General features: G+C 28.8%; 3 protein-coding genes across 3 annotated transcripts; all 3 read right to left on the bottom strand.

The window, feature by feature from the left end:
* Nucleotides 1–109: 109 nt before the first annotated feature.
* Nucleotides 110–3,316, bottom strand: LOC137832807 (uncharacterized). The gene is made up of 4 exons (XM_068641159.1): nt 2,860–3,316; nt 2,709–2,769; nt 2,482–2,626; nt 110–508 (listed from the first exon to the last, which is right to left on the bottom strand). The coding sequence occupies exons 1-4, from the start codon at nt 3,056–3,058 to the stop codon at nt 257–259; spliced, it is 657 nt and encodes a 218-aa protein (XP_068497260.1). The 5' UTR covers nt 3,059–3,316; the 3' UTR covers nt 110–256.
* A 3,248-nt stretch (nt 3,317–6,564) lies between these two features.
* LOC137833194 (cationic peroxidase 2) lies at nt 6,565–10,045 on the bottom strand. Its single transcript, XM_068641555.1, has 3 exons — nt 9,650–10,045; nt 7,136–7,298; nt 6,565–6,971 (listed from the first exon to the last, which is right to left on the bottom strand). Exons 1-3 carry the CDS (start codon nt 10,043–10,045, stop codon nt 6,565–6,567), a joined length of 966 nt encoding a protein of 321 aa, XP_068497656.1.
* A 9,579-nt stretch (nt 10,046–19,624) lies between these two features.
* On the bottom strand, nt 19,625–21,597 carry LOC137832805 (cationic peroxidase 2). The gene is made up of 3 exons (XM_068641156.2): nt 20,975–21,597; nt 20,688–20,850; nt 19,625–20,221 (listed from the first exon to the last, which is right to left on the bottom strand). Exons 1-3 carry the CDS (start codon nt 21,368–21,370, stop codon nt 19,803–19,805), a joined length of 978 nt encoding a protein of 325 aa, XP_068497257.1. The 5' UTR covers nt 21,371–21,597; the 3' UTR covers nt 19,625–19,802.
* Nucleotides 21,598–24,627: the final 3,030 nt, after the last annotated feature.

Raw genomic sequence — 24,627 nt, 5'->3', positions numbered from 1 at the left:
AAACAAATACAAATCTGGATGAGAGAACACAAGGTCAAATGCCAATGAGTTCATCCATCAAAAAGATTAGCCTTGCACGAAATAACAAAACTATCAAAGCAAAGTCATATAGAGAACTAGAACAGAATGTTCAGATAGATTTCATTGAAAATGCATACATTAAGATTAAATGATCCCAATGTTCTGCATTCAAAAGCAGAAGCATTTAAATTAAAAGATAGAAGAATATAAACTCAATTCCAGAAGGAATGTCTACTTATTCGCTCCCCATCGCCATCAAAAATTCACCCTCGCACACAACTTCACCTCCAACATATGCCTTCCCATCCATCTTTGCTATTCCAAATCGCTTTTGCAGCTTTGTAAGCGTCATTCTCATAACTAAGGTGTCCCCTGCAATCACTGGCTTACGAAATCGCACTTTGTCTATTCCAGCAAAGAAGAAGTTTTCACGAGAACCTCCCACTTCAGGTTGCAACATGACCAAACCACCAACTTGTGCCATTGCCTGCAGCAAAATACCTCATGTTTATGCCCACTTTTAAAGCAGATTAACAGAAATCATATAAAAATTTCCCTCTTTTCTTTACAATCTTACATTTGAGGCTGAGATAGTTCCTAGTGAAATGAAGCCATTACATAGTATTTTAGCATACAGCTCTAAAGCTTACAGGTAACTTAGAAACTAATAGAGACTGGTTGTTCATCTCAAAAAAAGAAGTCCTACAGAAGTTGGAGCCTAAGAATTATAGTTCATTGAATATAAATGATATTTACAATCTAACAAGTAATCGTAAGCTGTTGTCTGCTGGTCTAATCAAGATAAAGATATAAAACCAGTTTCAGAGACTGTATATATTGGACTCTTTTTTATGTTCTCATCATATTTAAAATGGTAAAAGATAAACAAATTTTAACAATACAGTAGACATTGAGGGACAATCCGTCATTGGAGTATACAGTAGACATAAGTTAAATTTCATTTTCTGAGTATGAACAAAAGATGCCATAAATGAGACATGAATGAAACTTGACAGAGAAAGAAAAAACTAAAGAACATAATTACTCTATTGTTAAAGTATAATATAACACTGGATTTGTTAAAGTATTCCCAATGGAGTAGCTTTTGAAAAATTACTCTATTTATTTTTGAAGTTTTAGCAAGCTAAAACATAATTTGTTAAAATATTCAGAAAATGTATCTCTTGCACAGTCCCACTCTCCTTTTGCAGGAATGTCAAATTAATTTCACTACTTCATTCAGATGACTTTCGAGGCAAAAAGTCATGAATCCGTGAACGTGTCCACTATTTACACAAGACATGCCATGGAAGTAGTGAACAAGTAGATGCAAAGACACAGGTCTAATGCAAACATGATCTTGATAAGGTAGATAAGAGCATTTGATATGTCTCCTAATCTAACACAGAGAAATATGCATTTTAACAAATGAAGGACTAAAAAAGCTACAGGCCTACCGTCACTGATACCAAAACAATTTCTTCAAAAACAGATGCAACCAAACATTTAAAAGCCGTGAAAACAAGCCAGAAACATGTTCTATGGCCCCAACATCATTTATATACCATTAACATAAATAGAGCACCTGTGTACTTGCCAACTGTCGCCCACATTCAGGACTTGGGGGGAAGCAAACCAATGACGTAAAACTAAGTTAAGATTTTTTTCATTTGCAAAATCGAATCAGAACTCATGGTCCAAGAACTACAAGCTTTATTGATTTGCTGATGGTCATAGTACGGTAAATTGAAGAACTACCACAAGTTGGAGAAACTTAATCTAGAATTCCCAAGATCTCAAATGTTTACATTTACATTTACCATATGCAGTACCATATGTGTGTGAGTTCACTATTAAGGAGACATGCATTGAAAGAGAAATTATAATAATAACATTGATTCATTTTTAAGAAGATGACAGTCAAATTTAGTGCTCCATACAACACTAAATAATGTTTTCAATGTTGTAAAGCTTCTAAATGAACATCTTTAAATTTTAATTGGTTGTGTTTAGTCAAATTCATAGATTTTCTCACTTGTGAATACAGTTAGATCATCTTATTATGAATGCAAGCAATCACACCGCCGTGTATCAATTTGAGAGGTTTCATAAGAACTAAGTTAATCCAATTATGTCTAGTATCTTTTAAATTTTATATTAAAGAAGTTCCTCTCCCGGATAATTGCAAGTTTGAAAAAAACAACAACTCTAGGATAGTAGCAAGTTTCCAACCACAACACTTTTTAGTTCAAACAAATGGATATATCATAAGTTTACAAGAGGTTTTTCATCCCTGTAGTTTTAAACAAGCTACTATAACGATATATCCACGTAAAAAGCAATACAGATAAATAGCTTATCTCATTGCAGATACACATGAATAAAAATCACATGATTATAGACAAGGCAAGAACAATAAAAGGGTAGGGCCAGCAATGAGCATAGTGTATAGCTTAGTACCTCAACCATGAGAACACCCGGCATGATGGGCCTTTCTGGAAAATGTCCAGGAAAGAAATTGTCATTTATTGTCACATTCTTTATGGCCACAGCAGAAACACCAGGATTGTACTCAATCACTCTATCCACCAGAAGGAAAGGAAACCTGAATAAAGAAAAAAGGTGAATCAGAATCTCACCAATGTTCACAAAACAGATAAGAGAAGAAAAAAAAGAGCTAACAGTACCTGTGGGGTAAAATGTCACGAATCTGGTTGATATCCATGACGGTTGGGAATGCCGGATACCCTGCAAAGAACGCAGAATTGCTTCTCAATAAAGGAAGAAAATTAAAACGAATAGAGAATCAAAAGGGAAAAACAAAACTAAAACTCGTACTTAATTCAATTGGGGTGTCATGTTGAGGAGCATTGGCGGCATCCGAGGAACAGAACGTGGTCGTTTTGGTCAAGGAGGGGTGGGATCTGGTGTTGGGGAATTTGAGAAGTGGGAATTTGGGTTGAAAGGAAATAGATTTGGGGTTGGATGGAAGAGTTACGGGAGAAAGAAACGCGTTGGAGAAAGCAGAGGCTGCCATTGGCTTTGAAGCGTGAAGTGAAGAATCACACCACAGCTTGCAATTGAAGAGTGAGGCACCGAGTTATTGAGTGTGAATGCAGTTGCAGTTGCAATTGCAATTGCAGGTTAACGTTAAAAGCAAAGAATGGCGACAAGAACAATGAAGTTTAAGTTAAATGATGGAAAGTGCTAGTTGCAAAAGCCTATGTTACTCCGATGATGTTTTTGTTGTTTGATCAAAGTTCAGTGTTGTATTGTGTTGGACCATAAGAAGTGCAAGCGTGTTTCTTCCTGCACCCCAACAAATGGCTTCCTGCACCCTATTATTATTATCCCCTGCATCCTATTATTATTATCGGAAAAAAACCATTTTACTCTTTTAGTACGCTAAACTCCAATTAAACAGATACAACTGAGGTAAGAAATGGAGTTCCAATAAATAGCATTTCTAATATTACTTCCTCTTCACTACGTGCTTTCTTTATTTTCTTACATGTATGATAAACTTATTCACAAATACTTCTAGACGAAAAATAAAATAAGTTTTTTATAAATTAAAATTAATAAAATAATTTATAGAAATTCTGGTTAACTTATTTTTATTTTTTAAATGTTCTATTCACCATTTCTTTGATGAGATGACAGTTAAGGATAAGGGAACTTGGAAGAGATGTTTGATGCTATTGTAGGAATGAAAAGAAACGGTTGCCTTTAAAAAAATGAAAAAATGTCTTCTTAGTACATAATTCAAACAAGAAAGTGAAGAATTAGTCATAATAAAGAACAAATACCTTGCAAACAGTTATTTCAAATGAAAAAAAAAACATACAAGTAAAAATTATTCAATTCTTTAACGATAATAGTAATAAATTAATAGCCACATTCTATCAGTGTAATTGTTCCTATTAAATGACATTATTATCAATTAATCATATTATTTTTATTTGATTTTTAGAGTAATTACTATATACATTAACAATTCTTTCATATGTATTAATTTGGGAATATGGCAATCAGTACATACATATAATATTTCTGTGCTAAAAAAAATTATCCATGAAAAAAAAATATATTACAATTTTTTTAGCCATACAAAAGTCAAGATCGTGATTTTTCTCTCCTTGAAAATCACCATCATCAGAATAATTAGAGTCTTTCATTCCAATGGTATACATAAGACACTGTGTTGATTGAAAACTCTAACCAATTGTCTATTTTCATCCATAATTTCGGCTTCGTAATTAATCCATTGTCAAAATCATCACATTTTAGTATATCCAATATGGAAATATCTGAGTTATAATTAATACAAGTGTCGACTGAGAAAACTTCCATGGACAAGTTGTGTAATTGATTTTGCATGTTATCCATATAATAATACGAAAATACGAAAGAATATATTAAGTAGTGTACTTGAGGTTATCAACTTCAGCGTGAAATTATATATTATGGATAGTGTGATAATAGTTGGATAAGATGAGATCAAATCCTAATAATTGTTAGAATAGACTCAACTTAACTTTGATATTATATTAAGAAGTGAATTTTAAGTTTAACTAAACCTTATAAAACTGGTTTATAAGATTAGGTTTGCACTACCCACTTATATACTATGAAATGTCTTTATCTCTAGTCGTGTGTGAGATCTCCAAGAGAATGTGTTAAGAAGTGGACTTTATTTTAAGTCTAACTCAACCTCATAAAATCGACTTATGATGAGGTTTGTACTATGAAATGTTTTAATCTCTAGTTGATGTGAGATCTTCAATACACTCCCTCGCGTTAAGAGTGACAGCTTGTGAGTGGAAGAATATATTATGGGTGGTTCGATAACGATCCGATAGCGGGTGACCTGATAAGCCTAATAAATACTCGTTAAGATAAATGGTTCTGATATTATGTTAAAAAGTGAACTTTAAGCCTAATTTAAACTCATAAAATTGTTGTCGTTTTGGCATAATCAATAACCTGGTATCCTTTTAACCTAAGGTTTACAAAAGCTGTTCTCTGAGTGGCAGCATCAGAAGCTTGCAGAAAGCAATGGTGAAAGTGCATCTCCGACGGAATCCAGCAACCAAAGTAGGAGAAAGAGTAAGAAAAGGCGGCTAGTAGAAAGTGCATGTAACGCAAGTTGTGCTGAACTGTGGAATCACGGGTTTTGTTTCGTAAAAGCATAATTAATAAACAAGTTATGAGCAAATAGAAACGTTTATAAACGCATCACTTTTACTATTATTTCTTCGCCAATTGTTGAATTTGCTCGATAATGAAGGCTTGGACCAGATTTTCATAAGACTTGTTAGTGATGTCTTCTTTGTCATACATGATCTTTTATTTAGTGGATAAAAATGGAAAGACGGTCAGAGACCATATAAGAAAATTGTATATAAAAATATGGTAAGAGAGATGGTAATGTCTTATTCTCTTGTATGTATTTATAGAAAATATATTTACGTATAATTACATATAATTGCGTATAATCATTATTTCTTTACTAATCACTACAAGAAAAATTAGATTAGTTTTAGTGACAAAAGGTTGGTGATAAATATAAAATTTGTCACTATTTATATATTATTTGTGACTATTTTTTTCCTTGTCACTAACATTGTTTATAATAGTGACAAAATTAAGAAATATCGCAATAAATATATTAAAATTAGTGATAAAGATAAAATTTGTCAATATTTATCTATTATTTGTGACTACTCATTTTACTTGTCACAAATGTTATTCATAATATTAACAAAATTAAAAAATATCATAACAATTATATTAAAAGGTTAAGAACATATATCATAAATAAATACTAAAAATATATAATAATTTTTTATAATAAGAATATAATTAATATAAATTTATTAAATATTTATAAATTAATAGTTATTTTTATCAATAATAAATTATTAATTATTAGTTTGTTAAAATATGCCTCAATAATAATGTGTTTTAAATTTACTTTTATATATTTAATAAAAAATTTACATGTAGAACATCTATTTATATTAGTGGTAAAAAATATTAAATTTATGTTATTTTAAATTTATAATTTTTAATAAGTTAACATTATTTTAATTTTATAATAAATAATTAACAAAGAAAGAAATTTATTATTTCCAATATACCACTTTAGAATTATCTTGCATCAATAATAATATGTGATAAATTCATTCTTACAAAAGAGTTATTAAATTTATATTATTTTATATTTAAATGCATAAGTCAATTTTTTTTTATAATGTAATTAATAGCATTATATATAAAATTTGTCATTATTTTTATATTAGTTGATCATGCATGTACATGTTACTGCTTGCTTTCCTTTTAATGTAGACAAAACAGAAGCCATTATACCACACTTGTCATGTCAATTTTCATAAAATTAAAGGAGTACAATTAATTGCTCAATTGACATGAGGACTAATGTTACACATACAAAAATATGAAAAAAGGCCTAAAACATTTACTTTTAAACTTTGGAATTCGGTAAATGAGTATCATACACTTCTAAACCATGTCACCTAGCTAGTTAAAGGCAGAACATATCTTGCGAATTTCACCATTGGTCCCAGTCTTCAACTCAATGTTGCTCATCTTCACCATAGATTTTGCAAATTCCACCTTGAAAAGCAAGCCATTAAAGGCCAAGTAACCCTGTACAAATAACTTAGTGGAAGGATCATTCCAAAGCGCTTGATCAGACTGTAGAACTCCACGTCCATTTCTCAAATTGGCAAAGTATGATGTGTCAAATCTGTTTTCACTACCTTTATCAAAAGCTACTCGGTTTGAATCACCTCCGTTCTGCGGACACAATGCTCTTAGTTGACGAAGAAATAAAGGGTTGATGGAAGAGTCAGCACCATTTGCAGTGAAGTTGTACAATCTGTACCTAAAAAACTTGCAAGCTGTAGTACCAATCGTATGTCCACCTAAATATACATATATTCGTTACTCTTAAATCTCTATTCTCAACTCTTCTTTAATGGGTGTAAGAAAAGTGACATCTAAAGGTCGACAAGACAATTGATTGTTGTATATGTTGTGATTCTAATGATGATCATGTGTACGTAAACAAAGTTTTATGTGTAATTACCAACAAGGGTGACGAGGTCTTGAGTGTTGAGTCTCTTTGATGCGAACTTTTGTTTCTGAACATCAAGAGAGTCAAATGGAGCTGGCAAGTTAGTGACATCAGAAGCCTGTGATATGTGCCCATCTCTGCGTCCAGTAGGCACTTGCCAGTTCAGTCCACCACTCTGCCATGCAAAAAAAACTCAAATGTTAATTATAATTTTTTGTTATCAGAAAAAATAATGAATATTAATGGAGGTATTTCAGGGATAACTAAACCCTTTATATAAATACAGCGACATCCTTTAGCTTACCACTCGCATTGAGAGTTATAAAACAAACAACACAAGACATGCAAGTTCGATGTCTACCCATACCCAAATACAAAAAACACCACCTCTAACTTGAAACAACCCTACTCATCCAAACCTCTCTCTCTAAGCTTTCCTTTATTGATTGACCTCATGCATACCAATGGTTTTAGACATCATTCTGACTAAGAAAAACATGTTAATCGTACCTTCGAGGTAATCCATTACCAAATCTGCAAATGCGCCATTGTGAAGATTTCTATTTGATCTATGCCTCAATTCTTGAAAACCTTCTTATTTCTTTGTTTCCATAGTTCACCTATAACTGCTACCCACACACAATACCAAATTCGATTAACATCTTCGCTTTCCTCGTTCAACCTGAAATGTGAAAACAACAATTTTGGATCCTGATGAACCACCGTTGTCCTACCCACCCACACATAACACTCAGACCAAACCAGCCACTCTACCCTACAAGTACTAAACAAATGGGACGTTGTTTCCACATCCTCCCCACACATACAGGTACTACTCTCCACCGTAATCTCCCTTCTCAACAAATTAGCTTTAGTCATTATTTTGTTTTCCAACACTTTCTATGCTGTAACTAAGGTTGTTGGTTGTGACTTCATCCTCCAGAACCCCTCGAGTAGATCAGAGTCTTCCCCCTGCACCTCACCTTTAAAAACTCTATAAGAGGACTGGACTGTAAACCTTGTATCATCACTTTCCTTCCAAACCCACTTTTCCTCTTTTTCATCATTTAAAGTCTTCCTCCCTAAAAGCGGATCCAGCTCTTGCTCCTGATGTTTTTTTCCAATCAAACAAGCTCCTCCTCCACCCTATCTTCCAAGTTCACTCTAGATTGTTGTTCCACTCCCCTCCTTGCCACAACTTGGTTGTCCTGCATGAATATATTTGATATAACCTCTGAAATTTATCTTTAAGAGCTTTGTCCCCCACCCATGTCACTACAAGAAAATCATGAATTAGAAACCAATTTTTAGAGACCAAAATAATTAGTTACAATAGGAACTAAAATAGAAACCATTTTAGAAACTAAAAAAAAAATTGGTTTCTAAATTAGTTTCTATTATTTTCTATTATTGTTAAATAGTTTCTAAATTGGTATCTAATTAGCAACTAAGGTTTTAACTACCAATTATTTAGTTTCTAAATTTGGTAGCAATTTAGAAACTATTTAACAATAATAGAAAATAATATAAACTAATTCAGAAACCAAATTTCTTTTTAGTTTCTAAAATGGTCTCTAATTTAGTTACTATTGCAACTAATTATTTTGGTTTCTACAAATTAGTTTCTATTTCATAATTTTCTTGTACTGTGTATCCTCCCACAAACTAATCTCTCTCCTGTTCTCGACCTTCCAAACAAAGTTGTCATCAAAATTCCCTTTCCAACCCTCAAACCTCCAGACTTCCTTCAAATCTCTCCACCACAGGGAATCTACCTACAACTCCCCTGAGCCCTTATATTTCTCCAGCTTCGATACTTGGATTCCACTACTTCTTTACATAAGCTAATTTCTCCAATGCCCAAACGCTAGATCCACTTCTCTAAAAGAGCCACAATGAACTTTCTAATCTCTATCAGACCAAGCCCTCCCGCTCCTTTTGGTTCACAAACTTTTTAAGCCTAAGTTATCTTCCTGCCTTTCGAGCCCCACCTTCACAGAAAATCTTTCTGAAGCCTCTCTAACTCTTTTGCCACCATGGTTGGCATTTTGTAAAGCGAAAAATAAAACAAAGGGAGAGAGGACAAGACGGACTTAATCAGACATAGGCGACCCGTCATCAAAACGTACTTGTCCTTCCATCTTCCTAGCATGTTTCTCACTCTCTCCAACACCCCTTCCCATAAAATTCTTCTTTTATGACACTCCCTACAAGCATACCCAAATACTTACAAGGTGTTTTCATTATCTCGCAATTCAAGATAGAAGAACAATGGTGTAGCAGATTCTGACTCATCACATTCAGTATATACGTCGATTATTTTGAAGTATACAGAAAATTGCATGTATTATGCATGGAGTAGTTTAATTCATTTTCACATGCCCCGTCAATGGTGCTCAACTTGCCAAATCATTAAAGAATGAGCATTTCTTGCTTTTTGCTACCAGAGGTATATATTATGATGTTAATATTAACTATTTTTGAACTACATAAATTTAAACGTTGATAGGGTTTTGAGTTAATTACCAGAAATACGGAATCACGAGCAGCAAGAGCAAGGATATCAGCACAGGACACAATACCGGGGCATGCAGCCTCGAGTTGCGTTTTCGCATCATCAATAACCTCGTATCCTCTTAAACCAAGGTTTGCAAAAGCTGTTCTCTCAGTGCCAACACCGGCAATGAGAACAGAACCGTCACAACCTTGCACAAAGCAATCGTGAAAGTGCATCCGAAGCAATCCAGCAGCCAAAGTAGGATCAGATTTAACATGGGATTGAACTGTGGATCTAACAATGGACTCAGCGCGAGGACATGTTCTAGCATAAAACCCTACACGCGTTCTTTGGCCATGCACAACCTTCACATTCACCAAAGCAAGCAAAAGAAACGTTACTGCAGACAAACTCCGTCCCTCCATTATTTTCGTGAGAAAAATGTTGCAAATGTACCATGCAAAAAGAAATGAAATGCAAGATTATACGAAATAGTTAGTATCTGTTTAGGTTACTGGTTGTGCAGAATGCAATGTAATGAGTGTTAAAAATAGCAGAGAGGCTTTTTAAAAAATAGATAAAATAGGAGATAGTGAAGAATAGGTAGCTATTATATAGCCTTTCCACAATAAGCTAAACAATATCAGAATTAGCCACGACTAATAATAACACGACTAACAAATCCAAAAATTAAATTTTACAATAATAGATATTTATCTATTGACTGAATGGTAAAAACTTAATGTATAAAATAAATCTTAGCAATGAGAACGAGGTAAGGTATTTATAGGAGTGGTGCAGTCAAATTTGGAAGATATAAAGAGTGGAATCCCATAAAATCGACTCATAAAATTGAGGTTTGCACAAACTTATATACAATGAAATGTCCTTATCTCTAGTCGATGTGGAATCTTCATCACACCCCTCACGTCGAGAGTGATAGATAGAAGCTCGTGCGTGTGAACTTTAAGTCTAACTCAACTCTATAAAACCGGCTTATAAAGTTGAGGTTTACACCCACTTATATACAATAAAATATCCTTTATCTCTAGTCGATGTGAAATATCCATAAAAAAGTGTAGCATTAGAGAAAGAGTAAGAAAAGTCGTCTAGTTGAGAGGGTTTTGTTTTGTTTGTCAAAGGAGAGGGTCTACTGTTATGCAGAGGAATAGTATAAATGATAACGCGTTGGCATGAGAGTATCTATTTAGTCAAAGCTTATTTGTATACAACTTGCACAAAAAGTGGTTTTACATCAATTTATCTCAATTTTCATAACTTACCACGATATCCAAATAATACAATAAAATTATTAAATATTAAATCATTTATAAAAAAATAACTATATTAACTAAATTAAATATTATTTTATAAATTAATAAAAAAATTATAAATTAGTTTCTTAATTATTATCTACATTATTATTCAAATTTAGTTATTAGCTATTTTATATTTTAAATTAATTTAAAATATAAAATAATTAATAAGTAATATTAGATATCAAGAAATAAAACTTCACATTGCTCTATTGAAACGTACTATATGTGTGTTTATCTTTACTTACAATCCACTTCAGATTCTTTATCTACATTCATTAAATTTTTCTTTTACAATATTCAAAATATTAAATAATTTTTTATCATAAATAATTTAAATTTCAAATCAATGATAAATATTTTGTTGTATGTAACGCACGTATAAGGAAAGCTCTTGTTCAATATGTATGGTTGTTTAAATTCTTTGGTTCTTAAAAAATGTAAAAGTTAAAATATGTAGATACACGTGTTGGATATAAATTTTTTTTATATTTCGTTCAGATATACTTATTGTGTAAGAAGGTAGGAGGGTTACCAATTATTTAGATTCTAAATTTGATAAAAAAAACTTTGAAAGCTAATTAGATACTAATTTAGAAATCATTTAACAATAATATAAACTAATTTAAAAATTAAAAAAATAGTTTCTAAAATAGTATATAATTTAGTCATTATAACAACTAACTATTTTTGCTTTTAAAATTAGTTTCTATTTCATAATTTTATTGTAATATATGACCATAGATATAAATTTTTAGATATCTTTTATATATATATATATAATAATAATAATAAGGTTGAAATATCTTGGTGATTAAAAGAAAGTTGAAATATCTCAAATACTTTTATTTATTATTATATTTTTAATTGTTGATAAAAAAAAATATTTCATGTTTGAACCTATTATTAACCCTTTTATGTGAAATTGAATGATGAAAAATATGAATGTCGTCATTTCTAATCCAAATACAATATTCAGTAAATTTAACTAAAGGTTCACATTAATTTTTGTTGTCGATAATTCTATTTTTTCATGTTAATAATTAGAATATTGAATGAAGTGAAATATATATATATATATATATATTATTAAATTACATTTTTATATTTTTAATTAACATTATTTAACAAGTAATGTTTATTTATTTATATATATGTGAGTTATATATAAGAACATTTTATACTAAATATTATATATTTTTTTAAATGATCATATAATTTTATTTGTTATCATGTTGAATAAGTTTAGTACCACTAAATATATTTTTATCATGATTTTAAATTATATTGGATTTATAAACAATTTTTGAAATAAAAAACACAGTTTAAAAATCTGTGTAAAATGATTTTTTATAAATATCTAAAATATTTTATTTTTTAAATCGTGGGTTTAGATTCCAATCCAATTATTTGCATTTAAATTTATAAAAAAAAATTTATTTTTAAAAAAATATAGATTTGAATCTAATTTTGAACTTAAATTTATAATGAATTAAATTAGTTCAATAATAAAGTATACCCAATTTTATGATTTTTTTTCTATTTTTTAACTGTGTTCAATATATAGTTTATCTTACTTAAAATACAGTCGCCTATGTAACTTCACATATCATAGTATTATAGAGTTATACATAGTCGATTATGTAGATTGAAAAATATAGAAATAAAATTTAATATTTATATTTATTGAGAACTATGTTAAGATGATAAAGATTTAATTTGTAATTCATTCCCTTATTAAATCAATGTTCTATTGGGGTAATGTTACTCTTGCTGAATTATTATAAAAAAATTATTAAATAAAAATTATTTTAGAGACTAAAATAATTAATTAATTTTTGAGTAAATTGAAGACTATTTTATAAAGTAAAAAAATTATTCGAACTAAATTAATTTTTATAATTGATAAAAATTTATAAAATAGTTTCTAAATTGGTATCTAACTCTTAACTATCAAAGTTTTATCTACTTACTACTTTATATTTTAAATTAGGCTCTATTAGTCTTTTAGATATAAGTTTAGAATCTAAAATATTAGTAACTAGAACGTAGGTAGCTAATTTAGATACCAATTTAGAAATTATTTTATAAATTTGTATTAACAATAAAAATCACTTTAAATACTAATAATTTTTTTATTTTTAATTTAGTTAATATAGTAATTAATTATTTTTTGTCTTTAAATTTAGTTGATATTTATTGATTTTGTTGTTGTGAATTAACTTTAAATTCGGATTAAGAAACTTTTTTTTTATCGGCTCTGATTGAGAAAACATGATAGAGTCAAATATTTTTAGAACTATATGAATGGTGCATTGATATTGAGAATGAATGATTTGGTTTTGTATGAAATTTTGTCTTGATAAAATAAGAAAAAACTTATCCATTGACATATGTAAGTTAAAGCATATATATACACCTAATTGACCAATAACTCAATTATAGACATTTCTTTCCTTTTTTCCATCCTTAATTAACAAAAATTAATCAAAAGGATTTAATGTTTAGTGATTAACGTAATATTCTTGCCAGTCTGCAAATTACTATTTGTTCTACGTGGGATAAAGATTAAGAATTTCGTATTGTGTTGGACCATAAAAAGTGCAATCCTATTTCTTCCTGCACCCCAACAAATGGCTTCCTGCACCCTATTATTATTATCGGAAAAAACCATTTTACTCTTTTAAAAATATACAAAATATTTTCAGAACATACTTTTCGTAAAACATTTTATGAATTTTGGATTTATAATTCTGAAAATTAAAAAATATGTTCGAGAAAGAATATTCCATAATGAGTTTTTGCCTTCCAAATTTTTTATTCTAGAAATACATTTTACTTATGGAACCTCTATTCTGAAAATACCTTTAAACCCGTATTCTGGAATCATCCAAAATTATCAAAGATAATTCTAATATTTCAAAGAATATAGGGTGCAGGAAGAAAAGTGTAAAATAAACTCCTTAAATAAAGTTTTCCTCTTAAAGAAAATAGTATTTCCCTTTTAGACAAAGATACCTTGCACACCAAAAAATTAATTATCTATCGTGTTGTTACCATGACACATTATTTATTTATTTAATTATTTTAACAAACAGTAGAGGAGTATTTTATCTTATTTTTACACTATCTTATTTCATTCTGATACTGAAATAAATATATATGCTTTTTAAACCGAAATTTTAGTATGCTAAACTCCAATTAAACAGATTCAACTGAGGTAACAAATGGAGTTCCAATAAATAGCATTTCTAATATTTCCTCCTTTTCACTATACGTGCTTTCTTTATTTTCTTACATGATATGATAAATTATATTGATAAACTTATTCACAAATACTTCTAGACAAAAAATAAAATCAGTTTTTTATAAATTAAAATTAATAAAATAATTTATAGAAATTCTGGTTAACTTTTTTTTTTAATGGTCTATTCATCATTTCTTTGATGAGATGACAATTAAAGATAGAAAAAATGATACTCTGAGAATATTTAGAGTTGTATATAATTTTTGTGGAATGAAATTATAAATAAATATGTATAATAAAATATAATTTAAAAATAAATTATATAAAAAAATATTAAAATAATAGTATTGGATGTTGTAATTGATTTTATAAAATATCTGAGATCCTTAAACGGTTGCCTTAAAAAAAAGTCTTCTAGTAAATTCAAACAAGAAAGTGAAGAATTAGTCATAATAAAGATCAGATACTTGTAAACAGTTATTTCAGAAATGAAAAAAATAAATCATACAAATAGAAAATATTCAATTCGTTAACGATAATAGTAATAAATTAATAGCCACATTCTATCAGAGTAATGGTTCCTATTAAATGGCATTATTATCAATTAATCATATATATTATTTTATTTGATTTTTTGAGTAATTAGTATAGATATTAACAATTCTTTCATATCTATTAATTTGTGAATATGGCAATCAGTACATACATATAATATTTCTGGGCTATAAATTATTATCCATGAAAAAAAAAAGATATAACAATTTTCTTAGCCATACAAAAGTCAAGATCGTGATTTTTCTCTCCTTGAAAATCACCATCATCAGAATAATTAGAGTATACACAAGACACTGTGTTGATTGAAAACTCTAACCAATTGTCTATTTTCATCCATAATTCCAGCTTCGTAATTAATCCATTGTCTATTCAGCAACCTGTATTTATTTTCTAAGGATGAAAAGATCAAAATCATCACATTTTAGTTTATCCAATATGGAAATATCTGAGTTATAATTAATGCAAGTGTCGACTGAGAAACTTCCAAAATTATGACCATGGACAAGTATTGATTTTGCATCTTATTCACGTAATAATACTAAAGAATGTATTAAGAAGTGTAATTCAAGTTATCAACTTCTGCGTAAATTATATTATGGATGATGGATGATGTCATAATAGTTGGATAACGCGTGATAAGTTCAACCCAAATAATTGTTAAGATAGACTAATTTAACTTTGATAACATATTAAAAAGTGAACTTTAAGTTTAAGTAAATCTTATAAAACCGGTTTATAAGACCCACTTATATACTATGAAATATCTTTATCTTTAGTTGTGAGGGAAATCTCCAAGAAAATGTGTTAAGAAGTGAATTTTAAACTTAACTCAATATCATAAAATTGGCTTATGAAGTGAGGTTTGCACTATGAAATGTTATAATATCTAGTTGATATGAGATTTTCAAGACACTCTCTCACGTTAAGAGTAACAGCTCGTGCATGAGACAATATAATTATAAATAGTCGGATAACGATCCAATAACGGGTGACATGATAAGCGTAACAAATATTCGTTAGTATAAACTCGAAAATAGTTCTGATACCACAAAAAGTGGACTTTAAGCATAACTCAACTTCATAAAAGTGATTTATGATATGAGATTTACACCACTTATATATTATAAAATACTCTAATGTCTTATGGGTGTGGATCTCGAAGATAATGTTGTCCCACGCATGCGTTTTGGCATAATCAATAACCTGGTATGGATCCTTTTAAACTAAGGTTTGCAAAAGCTGTTATCTGAGTGGGAGCACCGGCAATGAGAAGAGAAGCGTGAGAAGCTTGCAGAAAGCAATGGTGAAAGTGCATCTCCGACGGAATCCAAAGAGTAAGAAAAGGCGGCTAGTAGAAAGAAAGTGCATGCAACGCAAGTTGTGGTGAACTGTGGAATCACGGGTTTTGTTTTGTATGTCAACGGAGAGACTTTACTGTTATTGTTATTGTTATGCAGAAGAATAGTAGAAATCATACCGCGTTGCCCTGAGATTCGTTATTGAGTCAAAGCTTATTTGTATACCTTTTTCCATTCCGATGACTCAAAACCACCACTTGCAAAAAAAAAGCTCAATCCTCTAAGAGTCAAAATAACTTTTACATCTATTTATCTCAATTTTCACATAACTTATCACACAAAAATACATAAATAAAATCATTAAATATCAATTAATTTATATTAACTAAATTAAATATTATTTTATAAACTAAAATATTAGTAATATCTAAATATTTTATTATTAATAAAAATTTATTCAAATAACTACTTTATAATTCAAATTAATCACTAATAATTTAACTAATTTAAAATCTAAAATAATTAATAAATAATGTTATATATTAATTTAAGAAATATTTTATAAATAAAGCACCACCCAAACTTTCCAAAACTAGCACATTGAAACTCATTATATGTGTGTTATCCTTGCGTGCAATCCACTTCAAGTTCTTTATCTACATTCATTAAATTTTTCTTTCACAATATTCAAAATATTAAATAATTTTCTATCATAAGTAATTCAAATTTCAAATTAACGATATATATTTCGTGTTTCGTATTAACCCATCTATGTGGAATTGAATGATAAAAAATATGAATGTGGTCTTTTCTAATCCAAATACAAAATTTATTAAATTTAGCTAAAGGTTGACATTAATTTTTGTTGTCGAGAATTCTATTTTATTTATTTATTTTCATGTTGTTAATAATTATAAATTGAATGGAGTGAAGTACATATATATATTATCAAATTATATTTTATATTTTTAATTAATATTATTTAACAAGTAAAGTTTATTTATTTATATATGTGAGTTATATATAAAAACATTTTATACTAAATATTATTATGTTTAAACTTTTTTATCATATAATTTTATTTGTTATCATGTTGAATAAAGTTTAGTATTCACAAAATATATTTTTTATCATTGATTTTAAATTATATTGGATTTATAAAGAATTTTGAAAAATAAAAACAGTTTAAAAATCTGTGTCAAATGAATTTTAATAAATACTAAAATATTTTCTTTTTGAAATCGTGGATTTAGATTCCAATCCAATTATTTGCATTTAAATTTATAAGAAAAGAAAATTATTATTTTTTCTTATTTTTAACTGTGTTCAATACATAGTTTATCTTAAAATATAGTCGGTTACGTAACTTCACATATCATACAATTATTATAGAGTTATACATAGTCGATTATGTGGATTGAAAAATATAAAAATAAAATGTAATATTTATATTTATTGATAACTATGTTAAGATGATAAAGATTTAATTTGTAATTCCTTCACTTATTAAATCATTGTTCTATTGGGTAATATTACCTTGTTGAGTCACTAAAAAACTTATTAAATAAAAATTAATTTTAGAAATTAAAATAATTAATTTCTATTTAAGTAAATTAGATATTATTTTATAAACTAAAAAAATTATTAGTATTTAAATTAGTTTTTATTATTAATAAAAATTTATAAACTAGTTTCTAAATTGGTTATCTAAATCTAACTCTTAGTTATTATTTTATATTTTAAATTAGTCTCTATTAGTCTTTTAGATATTAGTTTAAAAATATAAAATATTAGTAACTAAAATTTAGGTAGCTAATTTAAATACCAATTTATAAATTATTTTATAAATTTTTATTAATAATAGAAACCATTTTAGATATTAATAAATTTTTAATTTTTAAATTAGTATCTAATTTAGTTAATTTAGTAATTAATTATTTTTAGTATCTAAATTTGTTATTTATTGATTTTTGTTTGTTTTGGATTATATCTTTAAAGTACGGATTGAGAAACAGGATAGAGTCAAATATTTTTAGAACTATATGAATGGTGCGTTGATATTGAGAATGAAAGATTTGGTTTTGTATGAAATTTTGTCTTGATAAAATAAGAAAAAAGTTATCCATTGACATATATAATAAGTTAAAGCATATATATGCACCTAATTAACCAATAACTCAATTATAGACATTTGTTTCCTTTTTTCCATTCTTAATTAACAAAAATTAATCAAAAAAATTTAATGTTTAGTGATTAACGTAATATTCTTGCCAGTCTGTAAATTACTATTTGTTCTACGTGGGATAAAGATTAAGAATTTCGTTTATATATTACGTACAAACAGGGTACACTCATTATCCAGCAATATTTTGGTACATGTTTTTGTAAGCAAGTGTATCAAAGGGATATTTCTTTTTTTGCATGTAATAAATGAAATAAAATGGTTTTCGTATTTATATAATTTTACTACAAAAGTCAACATCATATTATTTTTCATTTTTAAAATCACCATGGGAGTTATGAATAATTAATATTCGATCCACACACACATATGACATTGTTCCAAACAATAACTCTCTCTTTTCGTCCATTATTTCAGGTAAGAGACTTAATATTTTGGTGGAAATTAATTTCTTATTCTATAATGTTGTTTGGAATTAATGCAGATGTTGGTGGAGAAAACCTCAAAGAAAAACTATGAAGATCGTGCAATTCTGTAGGTTTAAATAATACATATTAGCTTTCATTTTCTTGTAGACAAATTCAATGACAGAAGCTGTCATAGTTATTGGATTTGGCTCATTGAATATAATTTAACATCATAATTGCAGACCATAGTTATCTTACAGATAGAACCCCAAATGTCTGTATAGAGTATTAGCTGCGAATTTTTTTTACAATTTGGAAACAAAAAATAAAGGCTTAAATTTCAGTATAGAAAAAGGATTAAAGTGTTTTTGAATTAGTAATTTTGAAGTTATTTTCTAATTTACAAAAATTGTAAATATTTTTGAAATAAAACATTTTTCGTTAGTTTTGATATTAATATATTAAGCTCTCGAATTAATTAGTTTTAACATTTAATTTATCGGCAATTCTCGTGAGATTATTACGTTCCTCGTGAAACACTACAAGAAAATCATGAAATAAAAACCAATTTTTAGAGAGCAAAATAATTAGTTGTAATAGTAACTAAATTAGAGATCATTTTAGAAATTAAAAAAAAAATTGGTTTCTAAATTAGATTATAATATTGTTAAATAGTTTCAAGGTTTTAGAGACCAAATTTAGAAACTAAATAATTGGTAGGTAAAACCTTGGTTGTTAATTAGATACAAATTTAAAAACTATAACAATAATAGAAACTAATTTAGAAACTAATTTTTTATATAGTTTCTAAAATGGTTTCTAATTTAGTTACTATTGCAACTAATTATTTTGCTCTCTAAAAATTAGTTTCTATTTCATGATTTTCTTGTAGTAGGAGTATATGTTTTTATGTTCTAGATAAGATTGAATCACCCTTTAAATGGATCATATTTTTTTTATTAATAAAAAAAGTATTATTTGTATTTACGAGATTTAAACTTAAGAAATTATTTAAAGAAACTATGGCATGACATTAATATTCTGTAACTTTTACACTTCCAAGATGAAAATAGTTGGCTAGCCAAAGATCAATTCTTGATGATATACTTGACTTGCATAAGACGATAACAGAGACATAAATCACTTTCATGAGTAATTAATTAGTTGATTGAAGTGGCTAGTTGATGGCAGAACATATCTTGCGAATTTCACCATCGGTACCAGTCTTCAACTCAATGTTACCCATCTTCACCATAGCATTTCCAAACTCCACGTTGAATTTTAATCCAAGCAACCCTCTTATTAAGCCCAAGTACCTCTGCACAACTTTCTGTGTCGAATCATCGCTCCAAAGCGCTTGATCAGATTGCAGAATTCCACGTCCTTTCCTCAAATTGTTATAGTAAGATAAATCAAATAGTTTTTGACTACCCGTGTCTAGGGCAACTCGGGTTGAACCGTCACCGTTTTGTGGGCACAGTGATTGTAGTGTTGGAAGAAATGAAGGGTCGATAGAAGGATCAGGACCATTTGCAGTGAAGTTGTATAATCTGTTACTGAAAAACTGGCAAGCTGTAGTTCCAATGGTATGTGCACCTAAATCACCAAATTCAATATAATTCAAATCTCTATAGTGAACACATCTTAATCTCACAACATAATTGTTTTTTCATATATAAAAGTTATAGTTACATTAAGTTTTGAGTATTGCATTTTTCCACGGCACTTATCATATATACTGCACCGTTTTATTTATATCCATTGGAAAGCATAGTTTAGTTTTGTTTTTCCTCAAACAATGTGAAAATGATGAAAAAGAAGACAGAAAAAGATGTTATTCTAATGAGGGTATTAGATAATAATAAGAAAGTGTGATAAAAAGTGGCTTGAAGAGTCAACTATAAACTATGCTTATTCTGTCAGAAAGTAACCGTGATACTATTATATATTATATATTATATATACGTGACCACCACATGAGTTGGATTTTGAAATATTAATTATGATAATATTCATTGATTTGAAGTGTGTAATCATAACAAGTGGAGTGTGATTAGATTACCAAGAAGGGTGACGAGGTCCTGAGTGTTGAGGCCCTTGGCTGTGAACTTTTGTTTCTGAACATCAACAGAGTCAAAAGGTGCAGGCAAGTTGCTCACGTCAGAAGCCTGTGATATGCGTCCATCTCTTCGTCCAGTAGGAACCTGATAGCTCAGTCCACCACTCTGCATGCAAAAACGTCAATTTTTAATTATAAACTATAAACTATACTCTCATCAACTTGATGTTAATTATTTATAGCGCAGAAATTGCTGAAGCATGCATAGAATTTGAGTGAATTATAATTACCAGAACAACGGAATCACGAGCAGCAAGGGCAAGGATATCAGCACAAGACACGACACCGGGGCATGCGGCCTCGAGCTGCGTCTTTGCATCATCGACAACCTCAAAACCTCTTAAACCAAGGTTGGCAAAGGCTGTTTTCTCAGTGTTGGCGCCGGAAATGAGAACAGAACCGTCACAGCCTTGCACAAAGCAATCGTGGAAGTGCATCCGAAGCAACCCAGCAGCCAAAGTAGAATCAGACTTAACGTGGGACTGAACTGTGGACTTAACAATGGACTCGGCACGAGGACACGAACTAGAATAAAACCCCTGACGTGTCCCTTGCCCATGCACTGAGTTTACAGAAGCCAAACCAAGCAAAAGAAACAGCAGAGAGTAGAAACTCCGTGCCTCCATTTTTTGTGAGAAAAGGGTTGCAAATGCAAATGCAAATGAAATGAAACACCCCAAATGCAGTGAATGAAACAGTTAATGGTTTAGACAAGTGAATGAGAGTGTGTGTGGAGTAGAAGAGGATGAAGAGGTATTTTATAAGGGTGGTTTGGTCAACCTTTGGAAAGTGAGTAAGCAAAGTCGGCTCTGTAAGGAACTGAGAGAGGTTATATTATGAGTTTGGCTCACGTTCTTTTTTTGGAGTCATAGGAATATGAATAAATATTTTCTTTGCTCAATTAAAGTTAATTTGATTTTGAATTATTTAAAAAAAACATTAATTATTTTTCGTCCTTTGATCATTCCTAAAATATCCTATATATTTTTATTATTGATAAAAAAAAATTATTCGTCCTGTGGCATGATTTTTTATTTTTATTATTTTTTTATCAGCAATAACAGATATATAAATGTGAATCACTTTAGGGGTGGATCAACTCTTATATAATAAATACATAATCCAATGTCTAACAGTACTCTCCAAACCAAACAGACAAAAATATAGTTCACTCTAAGAACCTAAAAACCTAAAAAACATCAAATAACTAAACGTATACATTTCAAAGGTTGCAAACACTAACTTGAAAAGAAAACAAAAATAATGCGAGATTTTGCAGAAATCCAAAACCAAACATGTACAAACTTCACAAACTTCAAACGTGTCTCTCTCTGAGTCGCATGGTACAGTGTGATACAGTGATAATGCAAAATGATTCTTTGCGCGTGAAGCTGCATTTTGTCAAACATGGTTTACTTTTTGTTGTAGCACTTCCAATAAGTGGAATCTTTGTTATTGCTTTTGCCTTGTCACCTTCCTAGGCGACGAAAATGAAAGCTGGCAGAAAGAACAGTAGCAATGAACTTCTCCACCATGTTTAGCCTACCTCGCACTTTCTTTTCTATTTTTAAAAAATATTCATATTTTTTTATGTTTTATTTCACACATTTCGATATCATGAAAGTAGTGCGGGAGTTAATTAGTATCAAATGTCAAAAAATAAGAGCGTTTCTAATACTTTGATTGACTTGGAATACATTATCTTTCAAAAAGATGACATGATTCGTAATTTCAGATTTTAATTTGTTTTAGATTTTATTTTAAATTAACACAAATCTCATGTTTAAACAACTAACACGTGAAATTAAAATTCTAAATTTAATTCCGAACTTTATTCCTTTGAGTGGAAGATTTTGGGTCTTCTTTAGGATCGAATTAGATGCTGAATTTAAAAATATGTTTGTTATGATAAGTTTCTATTGATTTAACTGGTCAGGGCTTTCTTTGATATTTAGATAACATTTCAGATGTGAATATTGTGAAGAACAAGAAGAAAGTGTTGAGAGAGTAATATTCTTGGAATTGGTTTGTTTTATATTGTTTTTTTTATCAATAAAGAATAATGGAATAAAATGAAATTTTTTAAATATGTTATATATAAAAAAAATATAGCACTGCATTTGTCCCTGACACTTAGCATAGTTCCCAAAAATCAAAATAATGGTAAAACTAATAACTCCATTATACTATTATAGAGGGTCCAACTATTTTACCTAACAATCCAATAATCAATAATCAACAGTACATTAGGCTTAAATAAATAATGGTATAAGATGCAAAGAAAAATGGTGAAGCAAAAATATGGTCCTAAAAAAGGGATGCAGAAAATGAAACTCTGAGAAGTGGTCAAAAGTGGTTGTGATAACACCCTGCACCATCTTAGTTATCATAATCACGATAAATCTTGAATAGTGACTAATATAATTAAATAAAACTTGTATAAATCACATATAATTTTAATAAAATTGTTTCAGAAATTTGTGTATCATGGTTATGACTTCTTCCTTATCCACAAATTTGTTTCTCCATAAGTTTTCACTTACAATTAAGTTTTTTCTTAAAATTGTGTTGATCCGACACAATTTAATCCAATTTTTATAAAAAAAAATTACTCAAATTAATAATAAAAGTTTAAAATAACCCATTTATGTAATTTAGCCTCCGTTGTACGTAACCCAGCAGTTTTATCCATAACTCCGAATTAAGATAAGAGTGTGAATATGTGAATGTACTATTGGAAATATGTGAAATGTACTCCGGATTAAGATAACAGTTTTATATATTTATTTAAAAATTATTTATCAATAATAAAAATTAATATATTCTTGAAATACCTTAATTAATTTATTTTTTTTTACAAATAAAGTTTATATATATATATATATATATATATATATTAATATGGTCGGTTGAGAGCACAATTACATTAAAATCTTGAAAGCTTTTTCATCTACAATTTGCACGCGCAAGTGTTTTGAGTTATTTTCTTTTTCATTAATTCAGATTACTTCTTTTATATTATATATTTTATTTATTCTTTATTGGAAATGGCATTACTTAAATTTATTTGACCTAATTTAAATTTGAATTGAATCTTAAATTTTGAATCTTGATACACGTGTTTCCACTCCATTAATCACATTTTTAGATTCTTTTAGTTTTAGTTAATTTTAATTCGTATTTGATTTTATAGTTTAAAATTTACCACGCATCATAGATTCATATTAAATTGATAGAAAAAAAAAAGATTCGTTGTACCGAAAATAATATAGTAAACACATGAAATTCCAAAAATAAAAGGAAGTAAAAACAGTAAGAATTGAATATTATATGAGGAAACACAATAATTGTGGTATAATATATATCTGTATATGCATCATTACACACATAACACATGCACGTGAAATTAGATTGCATGTATGAACGAACGACTTAGGATATTTTTGTGTAATTATTAAGTAGCTAAGAGGTGGGTCCTGTTTGACAAATACCAACTTAACTATATCCATTATATATAAATTTGTGTGTGCGTGACACGTCAACATCTCAAAAACTAATCCTTAATTTACGCCTTATGACACGAGTATTATATTTATTTTATTTTTATTTTTTATGAGTGATTGAACAGATACTATTTTTGTATAAGTCTCTAAATATGAAAACATTTATATATTCTTACACACCAATTGTCTCTCCATGTACATAGCTTGCATCCCCACTTTGGGTCAACCTATATATTTTGTACCCTATTGCTATTTCTCTCAATCAATCATATATTCACAACAATAAAATATATAAACCTATTTTTTCAATAACCAATCAACGAGGATAAATTAACTTAGATATAACAGTATCAACCCATATATATATATATATATATATA

Source organism: Phaseolus vulgaris, chromosome 6, assembly GCF_051622355.1.
Source record: "Phaseolus vulgaris cultivar YP4 chromosome 6, ASM5162235v1, whole genome shotgun sequence".
NCBI classification, from domain to species: Eukaryota; Viridiplantae; Streptophyta; class Magnoliopsida; order Fabales; family Fabaceae; genus Phaseolus; species Phaseolus vulgaris.
The sequence above is the reverse complement of the archived record's forward strand: the minus strand, read 5'-3'. Positions and strand labels throughout refer to the sequence as shown.

What these genes read in the sequence shown, in the direction of transcription:
- LOC137832807 (XM_068641159.1), bottom strand. Translation starts at nt 3,058, where the DNA reads ATGGCAGCCTCTGCTTTCTCCAACGCGTTTCTTTCTCCCGTAACTCTT. An exon ending in TGACACCCCAATTGAATTAA is followed by an intron (nt 2,770 to 2,859) that starts GTACGAGTTTTA and finishes CGTTCTTTGCAG; the next exon opens with GGTATCCGGCATTCCCAACC. An exon ending in CGTGACATTTTACCCCACAG is followed by an intron (nt 2,627 to 2,708) that starts GTACTGTTAGCT and finishes TTCTTTATTCAG; the next exon opens with GTTTCCTTTCCTTCTGGTGG.
- LOC137832805 (XM_068641156.2), bottom strand. Translation starts at nt 21,370, where the DNA reads ATGGAGGCACGGAGTTTCTACTCTCTGCTGTTTCTTTTGCTTGGTTTG. An exon ending in CTCGTGATTCCGTTGTTCTG is followed by an intron (nt 20,851 to 20,974) that starts GTAATTATAATT and finishes TTTTGCATGCAG; the next exon opens with AGTGGTGGACTGAGCTATCA. An exon ending in GGACCTCGTCACCCTTCTTG is followed by an intron (nt 20,222 to 20,687) that starts GTAATCTAATCA and finishes TTGGTGATTTAG; the next exon opens with GTGCACATACCATTGGAACT.
- LOC137833194 (XM_068641555.1), bottom strand. Translation starts at nt 10,045, where the DNA reads ATGGAGGGACGGAGTTTGTCTGCAGTAACGTTTCTTTTGCTTGCTTTG. An exon ending in CTCGTGATTCCGTATTTCTG is followed by an intron (nt 7,299 to 9,649) that starts GTAATTAACTCA and finishes TTTGCATGGCAG; the next exon opens with AGTGGTGGACTGAACTGGCA. An exon ending in AGACCTCGTCACCCTTGTTG is followed by an intron (nt 6,972 to 7,135) that starts GTAATTACACAT and finishes ATGTATATTTAG; the next exon opens with GTGGACATACGATTGGTACT.